Source organism: Gnatocerus cornutus, chromosome 1, assembly GCF_029298725.1.
Source record: "Gnatocerus cornutus isolate USDA-ARS CGAHR chromosome 1, icGnaCorn1.1, whole genome shotgun sequence".
Classification (NCBI taxonomy): domain Eukaryota; kingdom Metazoa; phylum Arthropoda; class Insecta; order Coleoptera; family Tenebrionidae; genus Gnatocerus; species Gnatocerus cornutus.
The window spans coordinates 26,608,260-26,632,822 of record NC_142233.1 but is presented as its reverse complement, the minus strand read 5'-3'; the positions used below and the strand labels follow the sequence as shown (position 1 = coordinate 26,632,822).

At 33.0% G+C, this 24,563-nt stretch overlaps 1 protein-coding gene across 1 annotated transcript; it reads right to left on the bottom strand.

Annotated features, from left to right (window-relative positions):
- Positions 1 to 1,556: 1,556 nt before the first annotated feature.
- On the bottom strand, positions 1,557 to 24,133 carry LOC148181105 (uncharacterized). The gene is made up of 14 exons (XM_088045036.1): positions 23,529 to 24,133; positions 11,119 to 11,269; positions 10,887 to 11,066; positions 9,607 to 9,660; positions 9,200 to 9,328; positions 8,160 to 8,303; positions 6,655 to 6,783; positions 6,284 to 6,383; positions 6,038 to 6,234; positions 5,754 to 5,987; positions 2,847 to 3,039; positions 2,529 to 2,796; positions 2,175 to 2,411; positions 1,557 to 1,938 (listed from the first exon to the last, which is right to left on the bottom strand). Exons 1-14 carry the CDS (start codon positions 24,030 to 24,032, stop codon positions 1,789 to 1,791), a joined length of 2,670 nt encoding a protein of 889 aa, XP_087901162.1. The 5' UTR covers positions 24,033 to 24,133; the 3' UTR covers positions 1,557 to 1,788.
- Between the last annotated feature and the right edge of the window lie 430 nt (positions 24,134 to 24,563).

Genomic DNA, 24,563 nt, shown 5'->3' with positions numbered 1-24,563 from the left:
CATTTATGAGTATTTAAAGGAACTGAACTAATATTTGGTCATAGCGCCGTTGCTGTCTATTACACTCTGGAGACGGCGGGGCATAGAAGAAACTAGGTGCGCTGTAAATTGGGGAGTAATGCTTTCCCAAGACTGAACAATACTCTGACGAAGTTCGTCTGCATTTCTTGGACGAAAATCGTTGGTATAAATGACCTTTCTCATACGTGCCCAAACATTTTCGATAACGTTCAGATCAGGGCTTTTGGCCGCCCAAGGTAAAACATTTACGCCTTGTTCTTCTAAATATTCATTTACTATCCGAGCTTTGTGGACCGGACAGTTGTCCTACAATAACACATTGAAAAAATATATTTTAAAATAGTAAATCAACACCAACGTGCTGGAATATAAAATTTTCAACATTATCAAATACTGGTAGCACCGATGGGAGCATAACATCTCGCAAAATGTTTCGGTAAACAGCCGCATTAAGTCGTTCTTCTATTATTAGGCAGACTCCAGGACCCATGCCACTAATCCAACCCCATACGTTAACGGAAAATCGACCTGATTTACTGTAGTCGTGCACATATCTCTCATTATATCTCATCCCATCAGGTCTATAAACCCTGATGTGTCCATTATTACACGATTGAAAAGTTTTTTCATCAGAAAATATTACTCTGTCCCACATGTCTTGCGGTTCATTAACATATTGTTGAGCAAACAGTATTCTTTGTGCTTTATTTTCTTCCGTTAAAAATATTTTGTTTGCCGCACATGGATTCCGTAGTTCAGTTTCACGCACTCGTTTACGGGCGGTTTTCAAAGATGCCGGAAAAAGAGTTGCTTGTCTAGCAGATATGACGCTTTCAAAAGAATTTTCTCTTAGATAATTCGTTAGCTGCAGATCGTCCTGGGGAGTGGTAACTCGCGGTCTTGCGGAACCTGCTTTTCTGACGATGCTCCCGTACTCATTAATTTTTTTTTTTGCAAGCAAAACAGTACTCTTACTCACACCTAATTCATTGCTAATTTGACGAATTGAAACCCCATCCCTTAAACGCACTGCGATTGTCTCTTTTTGGATGTTATTTAGTCTCGGCATGCTGACATTTACTGGATCTGACAAATCAACCGACGCTGACAAATAAATTGACAATAATTGTAAAGCAACATTTACAGCAAACAAATTTTTGCTGTACCAGTTTCTAAAGGGCACCGATGGTACATACAACCAGTTAGATCACCTGCAGTAAAATTGGTACTTTTCCAGTTTTTAACATTTTTTATAAACTTCGAGCTTGTTTTAATATACAGAGTGATCCATTGAATTATTTATGTAGTCGGCTGGTATCTTGCAGACGTGTGTCTGAACTTGACCTTAAAACGTCAAATAATTAATAGAGATTGCGGAGATTGACAAATATTAAGACATACGAAGTTCACAGAGTAAAAACCAACTAGAATTGATCGCATCGCATCGTATACCAAATAATTTTATCTAGTAAGTATGGAGTTTGTTGGCAATCCCGACTAGAACCCTTTTAAAAATAACTAATAAAATAACACACTTCCTATAAAAACATGCATTTATTTACAAACTTTTTACATAATGGTGTATTGAGTACAAATTTTATAGTATTACTTAGAAGACTACTAATTTTGCCACGAGTAAAAGTTGTAATACAATTTTAAAAAATAGATACAGTATAGGTACTCGTTTAATTATCTAATTTAACGTACGAAAATGAAGGTAGTCCGGTCTGTCTTCAAAGTATTGTCAACGAAGATAGTTTTGTGTCTTCAATGGAGTACATTAAAACCTGTTGGCATATCTCTTTGGACAAATTCACTTATACTTTTATCGTCTCTATCTGAAATATTATAATATCCGAGTTCATGATAACGTACAGGGTACGTCAATTGGTTTCCTTTGTCCCACGTGTATAGTTCCTGTAAAGTAATAAATAGTAAATTAGGAATCGAAGGGAAAAAGTTCCATTCTCTTCCAGAGAAAATATAACTTCTAGGTTTCAATACTATTTTATTCACAGTTATTGGCAGGTAAACTTCTCAAGTGCATTAAAGGTAGACACCGTAATTTAAAAAGAAGGAACGCCAAATTAAACTATTGATTGATTGTAAATAAACAATAATAATAAATCAATACACTAAAGCCAAGATGTTACCTTATTTCTGTGGTTGTATCCAATCATTGTCGTCTTCCTAAAAGGATTGGAGAAAGCAAGATTGACATCTAATAGTTTTTCGGTATAGAGATCCAAAGCGAATCGAATTTTCGTGTTTCTGTCTGTAACGCTGTCCACGGCGTATAAGACCCCACAAACGATGAACATTTCACCCACTTTATGATGATTTATACTTATGTTCCAGATATAATTCATTTTCATTAAATTTACATCAACCTAGAAGTGTTCAAGTGTTAGAAACATCGTCTAAATCGTATTTCCTATTTTCTGCTCGAAGATGAAAGCTTCCGGTGATTGCATTTTTATGAAAATCTAACATATGTATACTTTTACCTTCATAACAGCAGTATTGTTGGAATCGGGAACCGGAAATATCACCCATAATCCATTGTCATCTACACTGAAATCCATGTAATTGTATTGGCCGGTGTACAAATTTGTTGCATTGTTCAGATATGGAAAAGGTAAACTCAAGTTATACGAGTTTCCAGTGTGTAAATTGTATTTTATGATTTTGTTAGTCGATTTAGCGTGGTAATAAAATGAACCGTTGAAAATTACATGAGCATTTCCCTTGAATGGATAACTGAGAGTGTATATTCTGGAAAATACAATTATAGGGCGTTTCAGTTGTTTTTTATATGCCAGTACTTGGAAGTAGCATTTCTTCTAAAGACAGTTTTGTTATCGAATTGATAGAGATACATCGGGTTGTCGTCTTGAGTGACCCAGATTTTTTCTGACTCTTTTTCAATCTGAGGACTAGAATCTCGCATCCAGCAGCCATTATTGTCGTCTGTGTAGCGGTGATAAACAGGCTTACCAACCGCGTACAGCACACAGTCTAGAAAAAAATCGTAATTAACCAATAAATTAAAACTAGATGGACAAACTATTAAAAAAACTGAGCACAAATTTCGCTTAAAGTCGACCACGTTTGGTGTTTATTTTCTTTCGTAATAACAACATTAATTTCCAATCAAAGTAATGGTTACTAAGCTGAAGTTTTACAAAGAATGCTTAATGATTTTCTGGCGTTTCTGTTGGTTGGCTTATAAAACTTTAAATGTAGAATAATTATCATTTATTTTCTTCTTGGCGTAAAACCACTAGCAATTCTACCATTAATAAATTCACTATTACTTTCTAAGGTTTTATTAATCAGTGAAAACTTAACAGTCAAAGCGACGCAAGTGATAAATGGTGTGACATAATTTATCTTAACTAATCCAAGATTACCACGATCCACCATAAACAATAAACGGAGAAGCAGGTTAAAATTATACTTACAAAAGTTTTTAAGTTAGCGGTAGTTTATGACGTTATTCCGAAACTTTGGAATTACTTCCGACTGGAGATTATTATTTAATCCGCGGAGACTAATTTTAAAATTTTCTTTTAACGCTTAAAGCTTTGTTGGTAATAAAATGTTTTTTTTTCTAAATAAGTTTGTCCAAGAAACTTTTTTAAGGACGAAGAATGATGAGGATAAATCTGATATAAATTTTATAAACTGACAGTTTTTGCGCTATTCACTCTTCGTTATTGTCGATCACGCTCAGTTTGAGAAAGTGATGAGTTTAATTTTATTAACGATAATAGATTTTTTAACCAATATATTATCAATACAAATGAACTAAAGACTTTCATTATTTAAAGTTTGATTTGTTTGAAGCGAAGTTTTAGTAGAGAGAGGAGCAAATTGGGCCAAAGAATAGAACAGAATAGACAGGCGAATATCGATTTTGCGAGTTTAGTGATGGACATATTGTTTTGTTGTTTCCTAACCGAGCTAAGTGGATACTCGATTGATTGAAAAATGCACCAGCAGTTGTATGATTTGTGCGTAACATACTTATATTTCTTTTGTTCCTAGAATTTTGAAATGAACTACTTACATCAGCGAAAATGTCTTTACACTTTCTTTCAGTTTATCTATTTTTGGAGAACAACGAAAACGAGTAATTGTCTAAAAATTGCGGCTAACGCAAGAGTGCCACTTTACCTCCTCTCAACACTACTATTGTTTTAGCAAAATATTGAGAGTTAATGATACAAGCGAGTAGAACTTTTAGCGTAGAATACAGACTTTTAAATAATCGATTTGTCACGAGCAACCATTACCCTAGCTTTCGACAAAATACCAGAACTTTTAATCCCCAAATCTTGTTTACTTTTTAAACATATTTAAATAAAATACTTTAGATGCCATATCATCCACATTATCTCAAGCCTCTGCGTCCCAATGTGTGTATAGTCAGGTCCCAGAACACCTGAAACTTGGAATATCCTAGAGTGCCCGGAATTAGAACTGACAATAGTAAATTCAAATAGCTTGAGACAGAGCAAGAAAAATACAAATTTGCTTTTCAGGACGCTTTGTCATGAAAATATCTGAATCCTGAAAGCGTCGTCAGTTCTTATTTAAGTTTTTTAGGGTTGCTGAAACGATTGAATGTTAAAGTGCTCCTTATTCTTTACTAGAGCATATTTTAAGTAGCACGCATAGAATGTTCTACAATTTGCGGATAATTGGTGGCATGAAGCTGGTTTCTCGACTTTTCTTTTCATAGTTCAATTCCGTTTTCCGGTATTCTGATGGTTTTTCTATTTTATTTTTGCCGCACTACTGCAGCTTTTTCGCACTGACGCGCAAAAGTAAAATTACCATTGATGTGTGCAAAGGAAAAATGTGGTTTACAATTCAGTTTACAACTTTAGGATTTAGCTTCATCCTGAAAAATGTGGTTCTCAATATCAACATTCTTTTTGTCTTTTATGCTGCCATTGATTCCATTTCGTTTTTTTTAATAGCTTCTTTTAGAACAGTTTTATATCCAAAAGTTATATTAAAGAAATAACCAGAAATACAATAATTATGTAGCAACAAAAAAAATAAAGATGAAACAGGACAGCCCAGAGAGGTACTCAATTAATTTATTTTACCATCGCAATTTCGACCTCGTACCTCTGGCGTAACATAATCTTTTATCAAGCCAGGTCCGGACTTGGCTCAGCCAAGATTCACGTATCTAAAGCAGCACTGGCCTTATCGACCAAGTTACTGACCCTCTTACCCTATCACTTGCAAGTTCTTGGCGCCGGTTTCTTTCTTGAAATGAACGTTTCGAAGTTGCACTACCGCTAAAGGAAATTCCAAGGAGTTACAGACCATCATTACAGTCATGACTAAATTCAGTGAACTGCGAAATACCGCATTTGCAAGAACGGGACAAAATAAAATTTTCATTTGTTCCACATATGCTGGAGCTAGAAAGAATGCGCTACACGTTTAAGAAATTATTGTGTTGATTATGTGATAAGACTTTAAATGAAAAAAAAAAAACTTTATTGGTCGAAACTCGCCCACTCGTTGCCCTACTTCGCTGCAAGCTTTATGAAATGTCTAGATTCACGGTAAGAGCACAATTAATTGAAATCTTTGTCTGCAACAAAAGCTCTTTTAAAAACCAAAAAAAAAATTGTAGCTGCATCTAAGTAGTAATTTCCCCCATTCATTTCAAGCTTAAGGGCGCGGAAAAATGACAGATTACTTACTTGTAGTTCTGTTAGGGAAATCCGCATCATAATTAATGTTGCCGAATTTTCTAATATTCCATCGACTAATGAGATCAATTAGTGACACTCCACTGGCACTACAAGTTTCACATTCTGGGCAATGAACAGGTGGTCCGCATAAGTCCTCTTCTGAAAGTTGTTCTGGTGGTAAATTCCCATATATACTTGTTTTCTTATCATTTAACTGTTGTCGTGGTCTCCCCGGTTGATGTTCTTAAAAATACAGTTTTTAATTGGAATTTTTTATGTAAGTACGTTTCTACCTTGAAGTTGTAATTCTCCTCTAATTGCTTTGAGTTCATTCTTCGTGACGCAGTAATATTTGTATACCATATCATTTGAATGAACTCTTGTAATATTCAGCTGCATTCGCGCTTTGTATAAATCTCTATCAAGAGAGTTATCAATTTGATATTTATTTCCATTCTCCAAAAGACGTCCGTCAGATCGCTCCCAATATCTGAAATAAGTATCCTGAATAAAACTCTTTATTCTCCAAATAACAATACCTAATAGATTCAGGGAACGCTTCAGTTTCGCATTCAAGAACAGCGGAAGATCCAGTCGGCACTTCAACCACCTGATTGTAGATCCGGATAAGGGGTGGAACTATATTACAAAAGACATTGATTGATTGATTCGAAACATTTCTGACCTCTCATTATTGTGTTCAGTCAACTTCATATTTGTTCGGTTTCTATTATGAGAAAGTTTTCTTTCCTTATATATCTGATCGATGTAATTTGATGATTGAGTAAAGCACACTTGTGAACAGAAGCAAGAAAGTCGATGACCAGTATTATAAGAAAAAAATCTCATCCCAACTTAATCAACGTGTAGTCGGAAAATCTTTACTTCAATTTGGTTGCGTTGTACTTACAGTGAACTTCTAAATTAAAAGTTTGGCTTGCTTGAGGAGGAATGCCGTTATCTGCGACGCATTTGTACTGTCCCATGTGGATTCTATTCACTTTTGTGATGTTTAATGTCTGACCGGAAACGCCTGTGTCTGAAAACCATGGAAGATTGAGACGGCAATAGTAAAAAAATTATACCATATAAACGTGCAAATTGTTTTTATGGTTTCCCAAAAGTGTGGAATTTTACGATTTGCTGATATAATTCGCAACTTTTTGCACCACAAACAACGAAACATACGCAACAGGTTTATGTAAATATGCAGACATGCAATATGTAGAATCGTTTGTTTTTCTAGGTTTCTTTAGTTATGTTTTTGGATTTGCTTGTTTTATTTAACTTTAAAAAAGATTCTAGAAAAGATGAATTACGTTTTCTGGATTTTTTTTAATTGTTGCCATCGTTACAAATTTTCGATTTCTGAATTTTTAGACTTGGGTATGGTTCTGATTTAAAGGATATTTCAATTTTTATATTCCATGACTTCTTAAATTATCTGGGTTTTCTATATTTTTAATTTTTTTTTGCGGTTTTGGTTTGTATGTCTTATATTCTTTATATTGTTCGAATTATCCAGATTCATATCTAATTTAGCAACTCTTTTGTCGTTTGAATATCCAAATTTATTAGATTATTGAAACCTTCGAATTGCAAACAGTTCAGTTTTTTAGCAAAAGGAATTACAGTTTTGATAAATAAAATGTAACCTCGCAGCTTGAAGAACAGGAAATTACTGAGAAAGATGTAATAAAATTACTGTTTGGAACTCTGAAAGTTAATAAAATATGAGAGTTCGTCGTTATAAGGCTTTCCTCTTTATCGAAGTTGCTAAAAAGTAAAAAAGGCTAAGCTTAAGAGTGCTCTTGTGGTTATATCTACAATATTAGCTGTTACTTCAATTTAGAAAAATACGAAACAGAGTTGTCTCAATAGAGATAGAGTAAATAATTTTTTTAGTTATGAGAGTTTATGTTGTGAAAGCAAATCCAGTTTTTAGCTCAAACTAAGTCTTTATGTTTGAGGAAACTAAATATGATAACACAGTAACACAGTTTTTACTTCGATTAACGAGATTTTACATTGCTCGTCGCTTTACTTTATTACACTCTGTCATTGTTCAATAATTACATATTGATCTTATGAAGTTAATTTGTTTTGACTGATGGAAACGTTGAAATAGCCAATTTTGTTGAATATAGACTATCAAGTTACTGACATTCTGAAAAAAATACTTGATTACGGTTTAGCAGCTCCAAACAATTTGATTTTTTTTTAGATTTTCCTGTAAACCCACGAATAATTTCTTACGGTCTTTCCTCACAATGTTCCCCTTTAATTTATTACCACGTGTGAAGTAAATACAAACCCTCATTTATTTACCTAGTTGCCTCAGTATTTATCAGTCAAAGACGCACGCAAGATGTTCTTGTGAGCAATATAATATGTAAATTATTCATACTTACACACCTTGCCAAGCTCCTCTGCTTATGGCTCGTTTTCCCAACTTAAACCAGGTCACATGAGGATTTGGATTGCCAATTGCTGAACAATGCAATCGAATGTTTTCTCCTTCGTTGACGACAATAGGACCCAAAGGGTTTATCTGAGCTCCTAAATAAATCGATTATTAGTAAAATCATGAAGTGATTTTAAGTCATAAAGAGGTCTGGTGATGTCACCACCACGTCGCACCGTCCCCTAAAAGTCGATATAAGCCCATATCGTGTTCGAATTTATAACTGTCAAGAAGGGAAATGCACGGAACGTATATGCCGCAGTTTGGTAATAATATTTTTAGAAAGGTTTCATTTGAAAGTGTCACGTTATCTGATTCTTATCGATGCATTTTATGGAAAAAAAAGAAGAGAGCGCTTTTGTACTAGAAATGCAGCAAGATTAGCTGGATAAAGTGCCTTTGTTGAGACAATACCCTGCCTGCTTGAATAAATAAATATCTATTGTCATGCATAATAAAATTAAAATTTTGGTGAATGTCATTTACATAATACTTTACTGATTTATGCTTCGTGGCATTTTCAACAAAGGACTTTAAATGAAAATCAGGCTTATACCGGATTTGGCAACCAGCACAGAGTGTATTTGGGATTACTGTCTTGATTATAAAAATATTACATAAAATACTCCCGTTTAAATACACAATACATTGAATTGGACGGAACATCTATTCAATGGTAGCGATATCCGAATAAATTTCCGGACGATTTCTCCCGGAGACCGCTTTTTATCCAGTTGATTTTTGAGAGACAGAACATTCACGTAATCGCGATATTAATTAGTTTTTCAGTTTGACTGCGATTAACGTGACTCATTCACACCTACTCGTACAGTGCGTGCAGGATTTCACATCCCATAAGAAATCAATAAAACCCATTCTCTCTAATGCATGAAAAACCGCGGGAGTGCAATAGGAAGAATTAAAACGGGCTTTTTCGTGTAATTAAAATCTCTCGTTACTAAAGAATGTAAAGCATTATTCATACACTCACCAGCGATGGAAGGAGGTATCAATAATTCAGAAACATTTTTCCCATTTATTTGATAAAATGTGCCTCCAGGTTTTCCTGGATCTCCATCTCTCCCATGTCTCCCAGGTTTTCCTTTTGGACCAGTCAGCCCTAAAAAGGTCAACTGTGCTAAATCCACAATGAGGATTACCAAGACTAAGATAGTTCAAGATGTTGTTTAACCATACTAGAAACTCTACATAAATTTTCCTCAATGAATGTCTAAAGTAACCGAATGAATAACTTGGTTTCCGTTGAATCGGTAACAAACTACCTCGGTAATTAATTCCGTAGATAGTTCTCTGATTAAATGCATTGCTAAATAAATTATTTAATTTTTCATCGAGTAATTTCTACATACGGGATAATTTAGTGAAGTTTTAGTTTACCTTTAGGACCCATTGGGCCTGGAGGTCCTTGAGGTCCAGGCAAACCCGGTCGTCCTGAAAAGATAAAAATAAATGGGTTGAAAAGTTTACATTTGCATTGTGGTTAAAATCAAATTTTACGTAACATTAGATTCCTAGAATAACCTCATAATTAATTATACAACAATACACGAACATGGTTTTACATTAAATTAATAGAACATTTAATTTAACATGAACTGTGTATTTTGATTAATTAAAACTTCATACCATTTTAGGTGTGTAATGGGAATATGTTTATTTAAATTTTGTTGCATCTAACTCAATATAAACAACAATTTCAATGCAATATGTATTTATTTATACATAGTAGCAACACCAATGTTGGAATTCAATGGCAACTATAATGGAAAACAGCTTAGTGTGTACTGTGCATAATTCAAAGGTTCCACTTTTCAAACTTAAAATGAAGCAACGTATAAAAGTGTCAAATTTTTCTTTTTGAAAATTAGAAAGTATTTCTTCTACGTAATTCCAGCAACATTGTTCTCGACGTAAATCTAACTTTAAACTTAATAGAAATAAAGTTCTGCTTTAATGTTTTTATTAAGACTGTACAAGCTCCAAGTTTTTAAACAGAAAATCCCGGCGCATCCACCATTTTGTTTTTAATAACTTAATTAAAACTGTCAAAAACATTTTTTGTTAATAATAAACAGACAATTTTAGTAAATAATACATGTTTTCCCTCATTTACATTTTTTCCGTGCCGAGATACAGGTTCAACATTTTTTTCTTGTAGCAAAAAATTGAACTTTCACCTTTGATGTTTACTTTAATATTCAGATCTGTGATCGCAATGGTAGGGTGAAAGTGCTGAAACTTTTTGTAACTTTTCCAAAACAAAGTTAACAGGTCAGGAAAAGCTTTTATTTATGTGTGTTCTGTCTTGAGTTGTACCTACCTATGTTAACAATTATATGAACAAAAGGACTAACAAACAAACAAAAGTGGGTAGAAAGAATTTTTTTTTAATTTTAGGACGAACGAAAATTTGAACATTTTCTATTACAGCCTGCAGATATTACATATAAATAGGTAAAAATACAAAATTAACAAACAAATTGAAAAGTCATTTCTAATCATTATTAGTTTTAACTGTATATTATTATTACTGATTTTTGAAAATGAAAATAAATACTGCTATTGGTAAGTTACAATTTATTTAACACCGGCTGGATAAATAAAAATTCCACTCACATTTCACGCCATTTCAAACAGTAAAAGTGTGTATATCTTACCGTCGGTCCCATTCCGTCCATCTTTTCCTGGAAGTCCTGGTTTGCCATTAATCCCGGGAACTCCATCATATCCGTTCCGTCCCGGCATTCCATCCAACCCCGGTTCGCCTGGAATTCCATCTCGCCCATCTAAACCAGGACGTCCCTGTAAACCCTTTTCGCCGGGTAAACCTGGTAACCCTAAATCAGAATACATTCCACAAAATTGCTCGTTAAAATGGACATAAACAACCTCGATGACCCATTTGTCCCGGAACTCCGGGAAATCCCGGTTCGCCTCTTTCCCCTTTTGAACCTGATTTTCCCGGTGGTCCAACAGGTCCCGGTTGGCCTGGTGGACAGAATTGATGAACTTTTTTACAGTAGCCTTCGAGGGCTTTTTCCTGAAAAATTTAATAAAAAATCTTGTAAACAAAGTTTGTATTAACTGTATGGGGAGGATGTAGTTACATAGCGTATTTTGCTAACTTTTTAGTAAAACTTCATTTTCTTAGATATAACATGATAACAACGCCAGAAGTTTTGCAAACAACGTGACATACTGAAAATGTGGACGATTTATTTTCACTTCGTATAAGCTGTACAAGTAGTTTAGAAGCGATGCGACGATAGCTAAACTGCTTATGTATTGACATCCTCTTTGTGATGTTTTTGCTGGGAAATTGCTTGTAGGATAGTTCCTCCTTGGCACTTTAACGAAGGATTAAATCGCCTTATCACTAACAAAACCAAGTTAGTTAGGACCACGTCCTGCTTTTGCGGGCTTTTCTTATTTATTCTTTTTCATATGTTTGAACTGGCAACTCTCAACGCAAACAAATATGAGATGAAACTTTATTTCGGCCTTTGCATTTTTATGCGTGGTTTTCTTTTTTATTTCAGTGCACAATTTCCGCAATTTAAAATTCAAAACTGTGCGGAGGCCTTTTATGAGGATAATATGTGTACAATGTGCATTTTTTGTTGAAGGAATATTGCATTGAGGTCAAATTGGAATTTGAGAGCATATCGAAAGTTTTATGATGTACTTTATGACTATTATGTCTAGAAGAAGGCTTGTGAATTTGATTGCACATCAATTTTTGATATAAAACTGAAAAAATGAATCTGTTTTATATTCGCCTAAAATTGGCACTAAAATCCCTGAACTTTTATAATTATGCAGACGAAAAACTATATTCACTTCGGCATAATGATTTCGAATTCTCTCGGTAGCTATAAAAAGTTCGAACCCCGGAAACATATTTTTGCAAATAAGAAACAGTTTAATGCATTTTCAAGTGGAGAGTTCTTAAAATGGCATTATACTTCCACTAATGTAACTCTAATATGAGCGATCGTAATAATATCTCACAGCAAGACATCTAAATAGTAGACTTTTGTGAATTATTGAAGATATAAATTTTAAATCCTCTTAGTTTTATGCATCGTTTAATTTAATGTAAAGGCGTTAGAATCCTTAAAACTTAGCTGCACAACTTCTCTATTTCTACGTCGACACGTACAGCTTAATTTCTGTCACGACATAGTGCAATGGCTCCCACAACTTGTAAATTTAAGCTCATTACGTGTTGTATAAATTAATTAATTTAACTTCTTACTCTAAACGCAGTAATTATAGTAACTTGTATTATTTATTGTAACGCTAACACAACACGGTTCTGTCAGACCCAGATATTAATTGGAACATTAAAAGTTAGATGCGGCAGGAATCTCGGGAGTCGCCAGTTTGCCACTAAAAACCGGGTAAAATACTTTTACCAGAGCCAAGAAATCAGTTCTACCTGTTACACTGTATAGTGATCAAAATGTGATAATATAAAGTTAATATTCGTCAATCAATTTTCACTTTATATTTGACAAGGAACTTTCTACCAGATTATTGATTTTTCATTTGCAAAATACTTATTACGAAACAATTCAAACCTTTCCGGTAGTTTCGCGAACACACTCCGAAATGTATGCCTACAATATTGCTTTTAAGCTGCGTTATTTCCGTATCTCACGTTTGATGACGGCTTTTATCAAGCTTATAAATTTCTAATTAAAATTGGCAATCTAAATCACATTACGTTCTTCAAGGAGTTTTAATAAAACAATAATGTTATTATGAAGCTAACATATTTGATATATTACTGAGTGATGTAGAGCAAACAATTTTGAAATTAAAAATCCGGGACCGCAGGCAATAAAGTTGTTCCTATTGTGACAACCCATTTCTGATCTACCTATATAATAGACAATACGAGCGCTAAAAAGACCTCATAGTATATAGGGCATGTGTAATGTGAGCGTGCTTTCTCTATGAGCTTTTTCCGAGAGTACAGTACATAATTTTATACTACTTTTTCCATAATTATTGTTTTTCTCAAATTGCATATTGGTATTAACTTTGTTACTAAACATGTGAAAAAGGATCAGTTGAACCGTCCCAGATGAAAATATTTTATAGCTGAAAACAAAATTTTCGACATTTGCATTGATTTTTGGTAGGTAAATTATTAAAGTATAACCTCAAACTAACAGCACTAACTAATCGCACAGGAAATGTCCAGTCTGCGGACTCCAGAGATAAGTCATACTGAATTTGAAAAAGAAATACTAAAATGTCTCATTTAAGAACATAAATAAGTTCTGAGAATCCAAAATCTGAAACCTTTAAATAAATATAAGATCCTCGAATCTAATAATTTAGAAAGAGTTTTTATTACAGAATTGTAGATTATAATAAGATTTAAAAAATTAGCTCTCAAAGAATATACAATCTGCAACAAATCTAAGAACATGAAAAAATTTCAAATATGGTAGTATACATAATGCTCTAAAACTTTTGAACTGTAGTAACAGAATTTAATGTTTCACGGAAAAAAATATTTCTGTAATTTCGATGATGCTTTTTTCTATCAGATATACATAGAACGCAACTTTTTGTCAATCACATCATTTTAAAAATAAGATTTTTTCCATTTTATTAGCACATACGCATGTGAAATCGATATTTTAAACCTTTCGTAAATATTTGAGTGAGTTCTGCTAAATTATTATGGTAGTTAGTGGTCTTTCCACTAAGCTATGAGACCAAAGGGTCATCCTTTTACCGACATCGATCTCATCGCCAAACGTTCCGCCCAGTTTCACTTAACACAATGACGTATTCAGCTAAATAGTCGAATCGACGTTTTAGTAATTTCCACTAACCGAGATCATTTATAACTTACTGTTGAGTAAAATGGAAAAACACTAGCTAGTTTAGAATTCTCGTAAAAGAGACTCGGGTTCATGCTAATTCATTCTGAACGAAACGAAATGATATTTTTAAGATAAGAGATCTAAATAAGAAGTTGGAAAGGAATGTTTATTTTAAATTTTAATAAGATTTTTCAACAGAGACATTGAAGTGTTGTGATAAAGCAACACATCTAACGACAGAACATTTTTTAACATCATACTTCTCAGCGAAATATTTAGATAACTTCCCTAAACTGGGTGCATAATAAATTTAAAGGGTTGCGGAAAAAACGAGGCAATCTAAATCCTAAATAAACTTAAACAGACAATGTTTGGACATCCACTTTAGCTCCATAAGGCGATTTGCACATTTTGCAGCTGGGAAAATTGACGCTCTCACCTATATAGACACACCATTAAAACAACGTAGTATTTGTAAAGTAAACCAGTAAAACCCGCAGAAAATATGTATTTGCATAGCTCAAATAAAAACATGTCTGTATATTCCTAAAATAAATTCTTAACTTTATTTGACGCGAAGCACTGTAATTAAATATTTGTTTTGTTTTAAAAATGGTGGATGCGCCGGGTGCAGTTTGTTTTGTTAATTTTAATAAGGAGCGCTACTAAGGATTCTTGTTATTACCGGCATATTGTCCTTATAATTGCAAATATTTATTGCTGTAACGTTCGTTTTGCGTACATTTTTGTACCAGATGTAACTGAATAAACAGCACATAGGCACAAGTTAATTAGAACGTTGATCAAAAGGAAATTTTCATAGATTCTCCTAATAATATTTGTTCCGTCAAACTTATTTACTTCCACATTCAGAAAGGTAAACACAAGGAAGCAAGTAAATTCTACTGGCAAATTTCCGATCTGTGCAAGCAATATTTTTAAACTCGAATTAGATTTTCCAATAACAAATGATATTTACAGTAAACATAAAAACGTCAATTACTCTTTCATGTCCGCAATAATGCACACTTCAAAACATGAATACAAGAGAATCGAGAAAAAAAGCGGTTTCGGGTCCTAAAAAACTTTAATGATACGAATAAAAGAGCAATAAAATCTGAAAAAACAGAACACTTTTCTGTAAAAATAACATCAAAATGAAATTATCAAAGAGTAAATCCCGGTCGTAAAGAGTTACAGGATAAATGACTCCGGTTTATATCTGTACATCTCGATTTAGTTCGAAATATTTGGTTTTGATGCTACAAACTTCTTAGAAACCTCCAGTTTGTATAACTTTGAAAACTGCGTATATTATTTAGCTTGCGATTAATTTTAATAATAGCGTATAGATTACATTACACTCAAAGATGAGTTCTAAAGAAAGTTGTTTGAATCTCAAACTTCTCAGTTACTCAAGCAATATATAAATGATTTTGCAAGCTAACCCGTTTATAGAGGATTTTATGCTTCCGCGATTTGGTTTTCTTATACTTCGATTAACGGAGATTCGGGTTTTCATTATTAATAAACGAAGCAGATTGAGAATATGCAGCAAAACTGCAATTTCACTTATTGATTTAACTTCAGAACGATACACCCTCATTGTATGATAAAAACTAGTTTGGAATTTCTCTACTGCGAGTTAATAAAGTTTGTAAAGTCGATACCATATTGGTTAGAAACTCAGACTGGCGGGCATTAATGAGTTAATGACATTTGTGTACCCATTCATGCTGATCATAATTCATACATGGGAGATAATATAGTCGGTTTTATGGAGCAGAGGTATGCACATGCATTGTCCCATTAAATCTGTTATCGAGCTTTTTAATAGAAATGAAAAGTAATAATTAATGAATAATGGGCCATGTTGGTTTGTGATTTGAAAAGATAAAATAATAAACAATAAAACCATTCTTGTTGGAAACTGCTTTTTGTATGTACTAACCTCGTGCCATCCACTAAAAAATTCCCACCAAAAAAACCGTTTAAATCTCTGCAATCCCGTACACGAAATAAGGTAGTTGTTGGAAAACCAGTATTTTTTGAAACCCAATTTATGTGAAAAGAACACGACGTCTAATCTGGCGAGCCCGGAATCGATGAGACTTGAAAACCGGGAACCTGAACAATACCCCGCTAATAAATATAAAATGTGTTGAGTATTATTGTTATGAGATTGAGAAAATATCTTAAATAAAAGAGGTAAAGTAATGGTTTTTGATAACATCGGTTTAACCTAATGAACAAAGTGTTGAATTTATGAAATATTACTGCGTCTTGATTGATTTTGCTTTCTCGAGGTGCTATAGTGAACAGAAAGAAAATGACTAAAAAAACATCCGTGAAAGCAGGTTTTTCAGTTCTGAGTTATAAATTCCGGCAACGGATATCGTGCATTATAAATTGTGAAGAATTTCAAAGAATTTATAATACGTTCACTATGTTCACTCTTTAAAAATAGCTGCATTTTAGTTCCTCTAAAGTAATTGCTTATTATTATTATTATTATTATTAAAATGTGAAAATGTTGCCTACAATGGATTGGTTAGTTTATTATATTTTACACGCTGAGTAGTTTTTCGAATGGGTATATTAATGCATGGGTAGGAAAGAGACCACAATTTTTAATGTAACGACTGATAAAGGGGGGGGCTTTAAAATGCGCATGCACTAATTTTTAAAAATGCGGTATTAAAACGATTATATAAACAACTAGTTAATCGTTAGGTTTAAACTGAGTAAACAACAGTTTAGTGCTTTTATTTACTTAAGCAAAAAATCAATGTTGAAGCACGTAAAAGAGGTCTAAAGCAGCAAAATAATGAGTTACTAATTTATCAATGATCTAAAAGTACGAAGCATATTAAAGTGTTCCTACTATCTTCACGAACAAATAGAAACGGAAAAGTTATACAGAGTGTCCCAGAACGCTCGCACTTTCTTTTAATGGGAAATTCTCCATCAAAATCTAAGTTGATTGTTGTATCGCACATCGCATTTTCGTGCAATGTTAGGAAAAATTTCGCAAAGTAACGTAACAACAGAATGCTATCTAGTGATTTATAGGCTGTGATTGTCCAACTTGAAGTGCCTGTAATTGTGCGATACGGCAATCAACTTAGACTTTGATGCAGAATTCCTCATTAAAAGGAATTGCGATCGTTCGGGTACACCTGTATATGCACTTTTATAGCTAAAACTAATTATCTAGTATTAAAAGAGTGGAAAATGTTTCTTTTTACTACTAGCTTGAGAACATGTCATTATGTCGTCTACTTCCGAACTGTGAAATTAAATTTTTCTCCTACAAGTAGATTATGAAAAGCGCATGTACAAAAAAAGTGTGGTATTTCCTTGTCACAAAATGAGCCTAGACAAAAAAGTTCTAGTAAAAGTCTTTTTGTTTTCGAGATAAAATTTTGATATTTTACAGCTTATCAAGATTAAGACTGTTTAGCATAAAAATATCTCTTATTATTAGTTATACATATAGTTTTCTTGTTCTCATTTTTTTATAGATTTTTCGGATTTTATAATTTTTTAAATTTCTATTACCATATTCTAGATCATTGATAATTTGCCATTTAGTTCAGTGTTTGTTTTAAAATGTCTTAATATGTCCATAGATTACATTTTTTTGTATTTTTTTAGCATATTCTTTAGTTGCTTTGTATTGGTCGTATTTTTATCATAGTTGCTTTGTATTGGTCGTATTTTTATCATTCTTAATGTTTATGTAATTTTATCGTTTTTTGTATTCTATGGCTTTTTAATGCTATTCATTGTTGCTCGTGAATCTTTTGAATAGATTGGATTATTTGACTTTGTGTTATCTGTATCTACCTACTCGAAAATGTAAAATCTTAAAATCTAACATTAAACTTTTTGGAATATAAGAAGCGGGTTTTAAATTGCCACGATTCGCTCTCGACGGAGTTGCTAAGGAATTTTCAATTTTCAATACCACAAAACGGCTTGAAGTCAATTCGTAAGAATCTATTGATATTTGAGAAGACCATAGTTATCATTGATGTTTGTATTTCAGATCTTTCCTTTCTGAGATCTTGTATTGTACTTTTAAATAAAACATACCTATATAATTTGTGGAGCTAAAGAAAGTACGCCCACAGTAATTTAAAAAGACAATTATGTACAGGTCCGCCAACACATGGTCACCCCGAAAATCGTCTTTAATTTAAAAAATAAAACTTTAAAAACTTGCACACGCTTATAGTGTTAATGATAATACAAGGTGTTTATAAATGTTTATAGCATCCAGGGTGGCTATGAAATATCAAAGAAATTTGCCGCTCATCATAAATGTGGGTTTAGATTTTTCAACTGACATTTGTAGTTAACCTCAATCGTAGCAAAAGTAAGTTTAGAGAAGAAAACTGTTCTAGTTGTGGTTTGAAACCTGAAAATCAAAAATTTGGACAAAACCGCAACTGAAACGTCGTTGACGTATGAAAATGATTTACCTAAATAATTAGCAATTATTTTCACAAAAACGCAAAAATTGCTAAAAAGTACAATTTTTTACCAAACTATCGATGATAAAAACAATTTTTTTCGTAAGATCTTAGAACTTGGTTCTAACTGATTAGTTAGGCTTTTTATTGTATCATTATCTGTCTACTTACTAGCTTGCCGGTAGACTCAAATCAGAAGCCAATGGTTTTGTCGCCTTGTTTAAAACTTAAAGTGCCTGATTTATGTCCAATTGAACATATTCATGCGTAAGTGCATAATTACGTTATAAAGTATCCGATGTTGACAACAGCTTGGAACGTAAGGCAGTATGTCTCTGTTCAAAGAGACCCGACTTTATATATTCGGTTTATAAATGTTTGTCGAGTTAAAGTTGATGCTTGCTCCAGCTGCGTTGTTCATTTAGAAAAGGAATTCTCCCGGGCTGTACTGTAATTGAAATGATATTGAATTTTGGCTAATGAATAATGAATGTAGATTGTAATTAGTAATTAATAATTTATAGGGAAATCTGATAAAGTGGAAAATTAAGCGATGGTTCTTTTCAGTTACCTTCGATTTATCATGAATAAAAAAATTACCTGTATTTCATGACTTTTACACCTATTCACTGGGATGATTGTGTCGACGCCAGAAAATGAAGAGATATTGAAATTGAATCACGGCAGATGTAACATAATACATATAGCGCTAAACTAGTCGCAGAATTGAAATTGGAGTTGGAGCAGAGTAAAGTAATAACCCATCTGTAAATGATATTGTATACCTTAATATTATACTTATATTGATTTATGTGAGTTCTGCTGTAGTAAATCATTTATTGTCTATTCACTTTTGTATAACACAAATATGAATTATTTCAAATTTCAAGATGCAAGTATAGTTCATTATTATTATAGTCCATTATTTATTGCAAGTATAGTCCATTATTTATTACAACAAAGCAGTCAGCAATCAAGTAGAAACAGAATCCAAGTATGAGAGTACAATTCCATTTTCACTTTGAATAACGATTAACGAAAGAGGTGCCGATAACTCCAAAGGCGGGATAAACGGGATAAAGAGACACTGTGCAGGGTGAGTGAGGTAATTTATAATAGAACTGAACCCTATGGTAAGAACTTGAAAATTAACATCATTTATTATTCATTCTCTAAGTAATTTTCGTTAAACTTCTGAATAATAAATTATAGAATTGTCCTCATTTTGTACTGTTTTCATAAATCTCTTATTGAATTCGTTCACAATGCGGCGCAAAATTTATATCACGCCATTAACTCTTTTGAATTTTATGACTTTTAATCAGTGGGAAAGTTGCATTAGACGATTGTTAGATGAAGCAAAGATTATTCAAAAGGTAAAAGTACAGAACTCGTATTGCCAGAATCGTGTGGGTGTAGCATGTAGGCGTATTTGTAAAGTAAAAAAATTAAATTAGTAGCGTTTTTTAAATTGAGTTTATTTTTTGAGACGAGTTTGAAATGCTAAAGCAATATTTATTTTGGTTTGTGGAATCATACACGAAATAAAAGTTATTATTGCAGACATTTCGTTTATATCCACTGTGCCCGACAACTTGTTATCAAAATGGGAATATTTAAATTTATAATGATTCTGGTTCATATACAATTTGTAACATTCAACGAATAGCTGCACTTGTTTTTAGATAATTGAATTCTGATAAAACTAGTTGAGTTTTTGAATTTTTAAAGAATAAATTATTTACCTCGTTTGTATTGATTTAGTTGGTTTAATTAGCCGAAAATCGAAAATCTGGCGCTACAGTTTGCACACTTTCGAGTATTTATCTTTCTAAATAAACAGTTCTTAAATATAATTAGAGAAAACAAACAAATTGATATTAATAAGTAAATCTATGATAAGTTGATAGTTCTAATTAACGTATTTTGTGTACCTACAAGAATGGTGTTTATCCAATTATGTAGGTGCATTGGTATATAAATAGTACAAACTGTTTTAATTAGATATTGATTAACATTGTCATCAAATAGCACTCTGTACAATTTACAGTAGCTAAATTTGTGCGAAAACAGTGAACTGAATGTAGTCTTTACAGTGATAGCTTCAAACAACATGTTTTTAGATTTTTCTGAATCGATATATTCAAAAATTTCGTCGCCTAAGGTGCAAATACGGCAATAGCAATCTATTTCTTATCGTTTAGAAGTTACAGGACAAAAAAGAAAATAATTTCAGAAAACTTTTTGATTATAAAGATTTCTTAGTTTGCTTAAACATAAGTAAATACTCGTCAGTTTTGTAGGTATTCAAATTCAAATTTTTACAGAAACTTTGAAAGTTATCAAATGATGATTTTTTTCTAAAAATATTTTTTTTTTAAAATCATTTTTTATTCTTTGTCATGTATCTTCTAAATGACAGGAGATAATAACATATAATAATAACGGCAGGAAGCAGACATTTCAGCCCCCCCCCCTTTATTATATGGTATTCTATTAAAAAATGAAAGTAAAAAGTTTTTAAAACCCGTTCGTTTATCGAAATTTTCCAATGTCTTGTTAAAAACTTACTTTCACAGCAACTTTTGTGATTCGTTGGAAAGGCTATTTCTTTATCTTTTTAATGATGTGTATGATGTTAGTTGTTAGGTAAGTAAAACGGAAAAAAACAAAAATGAACTCGTTGCACGCAACTTATTTAACAAAATCTTTGAGTATTTGTTGACTCTTGTAATTAACTGAAATTTATAAACTATGTAGTACAGTGGAACCCCGCTTTAACGGGTTACCAAAACTCGGACTAAAATGTCTTGTTATAACAAAGTTCTCGTCTCGTCATAGTTAAAAAAAGTGTGTGTAGTCTTTCATTATAATGAGTTTTTACTCACTTGACTGGATGATTTTGTCTGCTATATCCGAGTTGGGTTTCAAAATCCCACCTCGCTATAACTGAGTTATGCTCGTTATAGAGGGATTAAATTACAAAGAAAATTATCGGTGTTTTGAAATTGTCTTGTAAAACCCGGTCTTTCGTTATAGCGAGGTTGCACTGGTATTAGAGCGTTTTGAAATGAATAATATAAGAATAACACAAAAGTATTCAAATATGAGGAAAACATCGATTTGGTTAAAATTCTCAGGGATGAAAGCGATTCATCGTAATGTATGACTATAATATATTTCCATCATGACCAATTCTCAATTTAAAAGCTCCCGGTTCCGGACTCCGAAAATACTCCTAAGCGGAAACTGGTACTTTCCAGGCAATATCTTGACCACAAATGTCCAGGTTTAATGGGAAAATCGTTACTTGGTCATTCACTTCTCAGAAATACCTACATAAGGACGAAATGTTGATAGACCATTAATTACAGATTTCTCGCATTTAGTACCAAATATTTGCTTGATAGCTTGAAGTTATCACATTAACGCCTCATCATATACAGTACTTTCAGCATGTATTTCATGAAGCTATTAATTTATTTACCTTTTATATTTTCTAAACCAATTTTCATGAATCGAAGCAAAAATGCAATATCACTCACAAAATTTGAAAATGGCATGGAAAATATTTTAATGTTGCTATGTTGGACGTCGGCCGGAGTAATATATTGCTTTTGATTATGAAAAATCTTGTAAGGTTACCAATGCTGGAACTTGAGCTTGACAGGCCGAGATAGATGTTACGCCTAGAAAATATAGTGCATACCTTACGAATAAAATCACGTTTATACAGCTTTAGGTAGAAAAGCAAGTAAAGAATTCAGACAGGATAAATAATTATGTGGGCATAAATTCTTCTATTGATCCACTTTTTGCCAGAATTTTAATACATTTGATGATTTCTTTAAATCTGTTTTAAATCATATGAAGCTACAGACAATGTTTCAACTTTTGTTCTTCCAAGAAAAATGTAAAGCGAAATTAAACATTTTGGAAGCTTTCGTTAACTGTAACTTTTGGTTCAATTCCTTAGATACAATTACTAGGAAACTGGCAACTATGGAATTAAATTAGAAGTTAAATTTATTCAAAAGTGGTGCGGACGACAATAATTCTAACTTAACAGAATTTTGTAATTTTGTAAGCCGTAGGTACATTACTAAAATTGTAAAACCTAATAAAAACTACAAATTATCCATCACAAGTCGGACTACCATACCCATCGGTCCGATTTGAATAAACCAGGAAAACTATTTTGCGACATCGGCGAATCCTTCCGCCCGTTCTGATTGTCTACGCTTCCGCACAATCGTTTATTTTTCGTTTTGGCACAAACAGATTAAATTGAAGGTTTGAATAAATGATATTTTTGTCATAATCTTTTTGTACTCCGTCCGATTTTCCGTATGTCACTTTTAGGTAAATATGTCAACCAGCTTCCTGGAGCAAAAAAATAACAAGGCCGTTATGAATTATAACAGTCCTAGAACCGCTGACAGGGAAAATTTTAATTTTTTCTCATAGATCACTGAGCGAAACGTTTCAGTGTGATTTATAAGCGGAATAAATCTGCATTTTTATTATTTAATAAAATTTTAAGGGCAAAAAATGCTCTCATTATTAGCGTTCGATTCTTTGAAAATTAGTTACCAGCAATTATTGAAATGGATTTTCAAAATAATTGATTCGTTGCAATCGTACATAAATTTTTAATGTTCTCTACTCGCTATTCTGTACTTATAGTACAAAAAGTATCTCATTATTATTTCATAGTAGGTATCTATTTTAAGAATTGAATACATGTTTCCTTCAAGTAACTAGTAATCTTTAAGTAAAAAAAAACGGGCGAGGTCATCTGATATGATAGTATGTGAAACAAGGAAGAAGTTATAAATGTTTGAGAGAATATTCGGAACACAAACCTCTTAAAATCTCATCTCGTTTCAGCTTTTATTAACAGCGAATGAAAAACAGAGTTCTTTTAAGAAAGTGTATGCGAACACTCAAGTTTTAATGAACTTGGATGACTTACAGGTATTCTACTATAGCTCGTCAACCATATCCAGGAGTCACCCCCAGGTGCTGCCCCTTTATTTCCTGTTTGTTGTCGAATTAACTCATCTTTCGCCTCTAGTTCGCTTCTCAACTCGGGATTGAAAAATTCCACATGCGGTTCATCACTCGGCAAATTTAAAAGATTATAATTCAAATTTCCGGTCGCACTTCGTTTCTTTCGACTCGAAACATTTCCCAACTTTTCGTGTTCGCGAATAATACGAATAATTTCTTCTCTACCATTTTCACTGCGGATTTCATTCAAAAAATATTGTCGGAAATCCTGTTTGGCCACAAAATCACTTCGGACTTCCGAATTAATCAGTCTGTACACGTAATGGGCTAAACAGATTTCTGTGAGGAAAATGAAGAGAACGCAACAGATTACACGAATTGTGTAACTGGGATTGCGTTGGTGATAAGCTAGTCTGGTGGCAGCATCAAGCTCGGTGAGATTGGATTTTGATTCCATCACCGACATTTCCAGAAAGTCTATTTCACATCGCGATGAGGAAAAAGTCAAGCGTCCTTTCTCCTCCGCGAACGCAGGAAAACTGACTGAAACTGAAAGAGCGCCTGCCGCGCGTAGTTTGATAAAGCAATTCTCTTGTGTCCACTACTAAACACGCTTCAATAAAAGACTATTTAGTTAATAGATAGGGCAGCAGCAAGTGGAAAGTTTAACATTACCATGTAGAAAAAAATACGCGGAATTCCAATAAATCATATTTCTTACATTAACAAAAATGTGGTCGCTATTCATTGATCAATCTCGGTGCTCGTATGTCGAATTTGACTATTGACACATGTCACATTAATTATTTGCCTCTTGACATCGATCAGTATGCAGCATATGCGACCGATTCCAATTTCCACTTTGTTTACGACTGAAAAAGCCAACCGTTAATTTAGGCTACGAAAATATTATTCGTTCAAATTCATACGAAAGAATCACCAATAATAATTATTTACAGCATTTATCTTTTCGTTAAAACATTAAAATGCCAGCTTA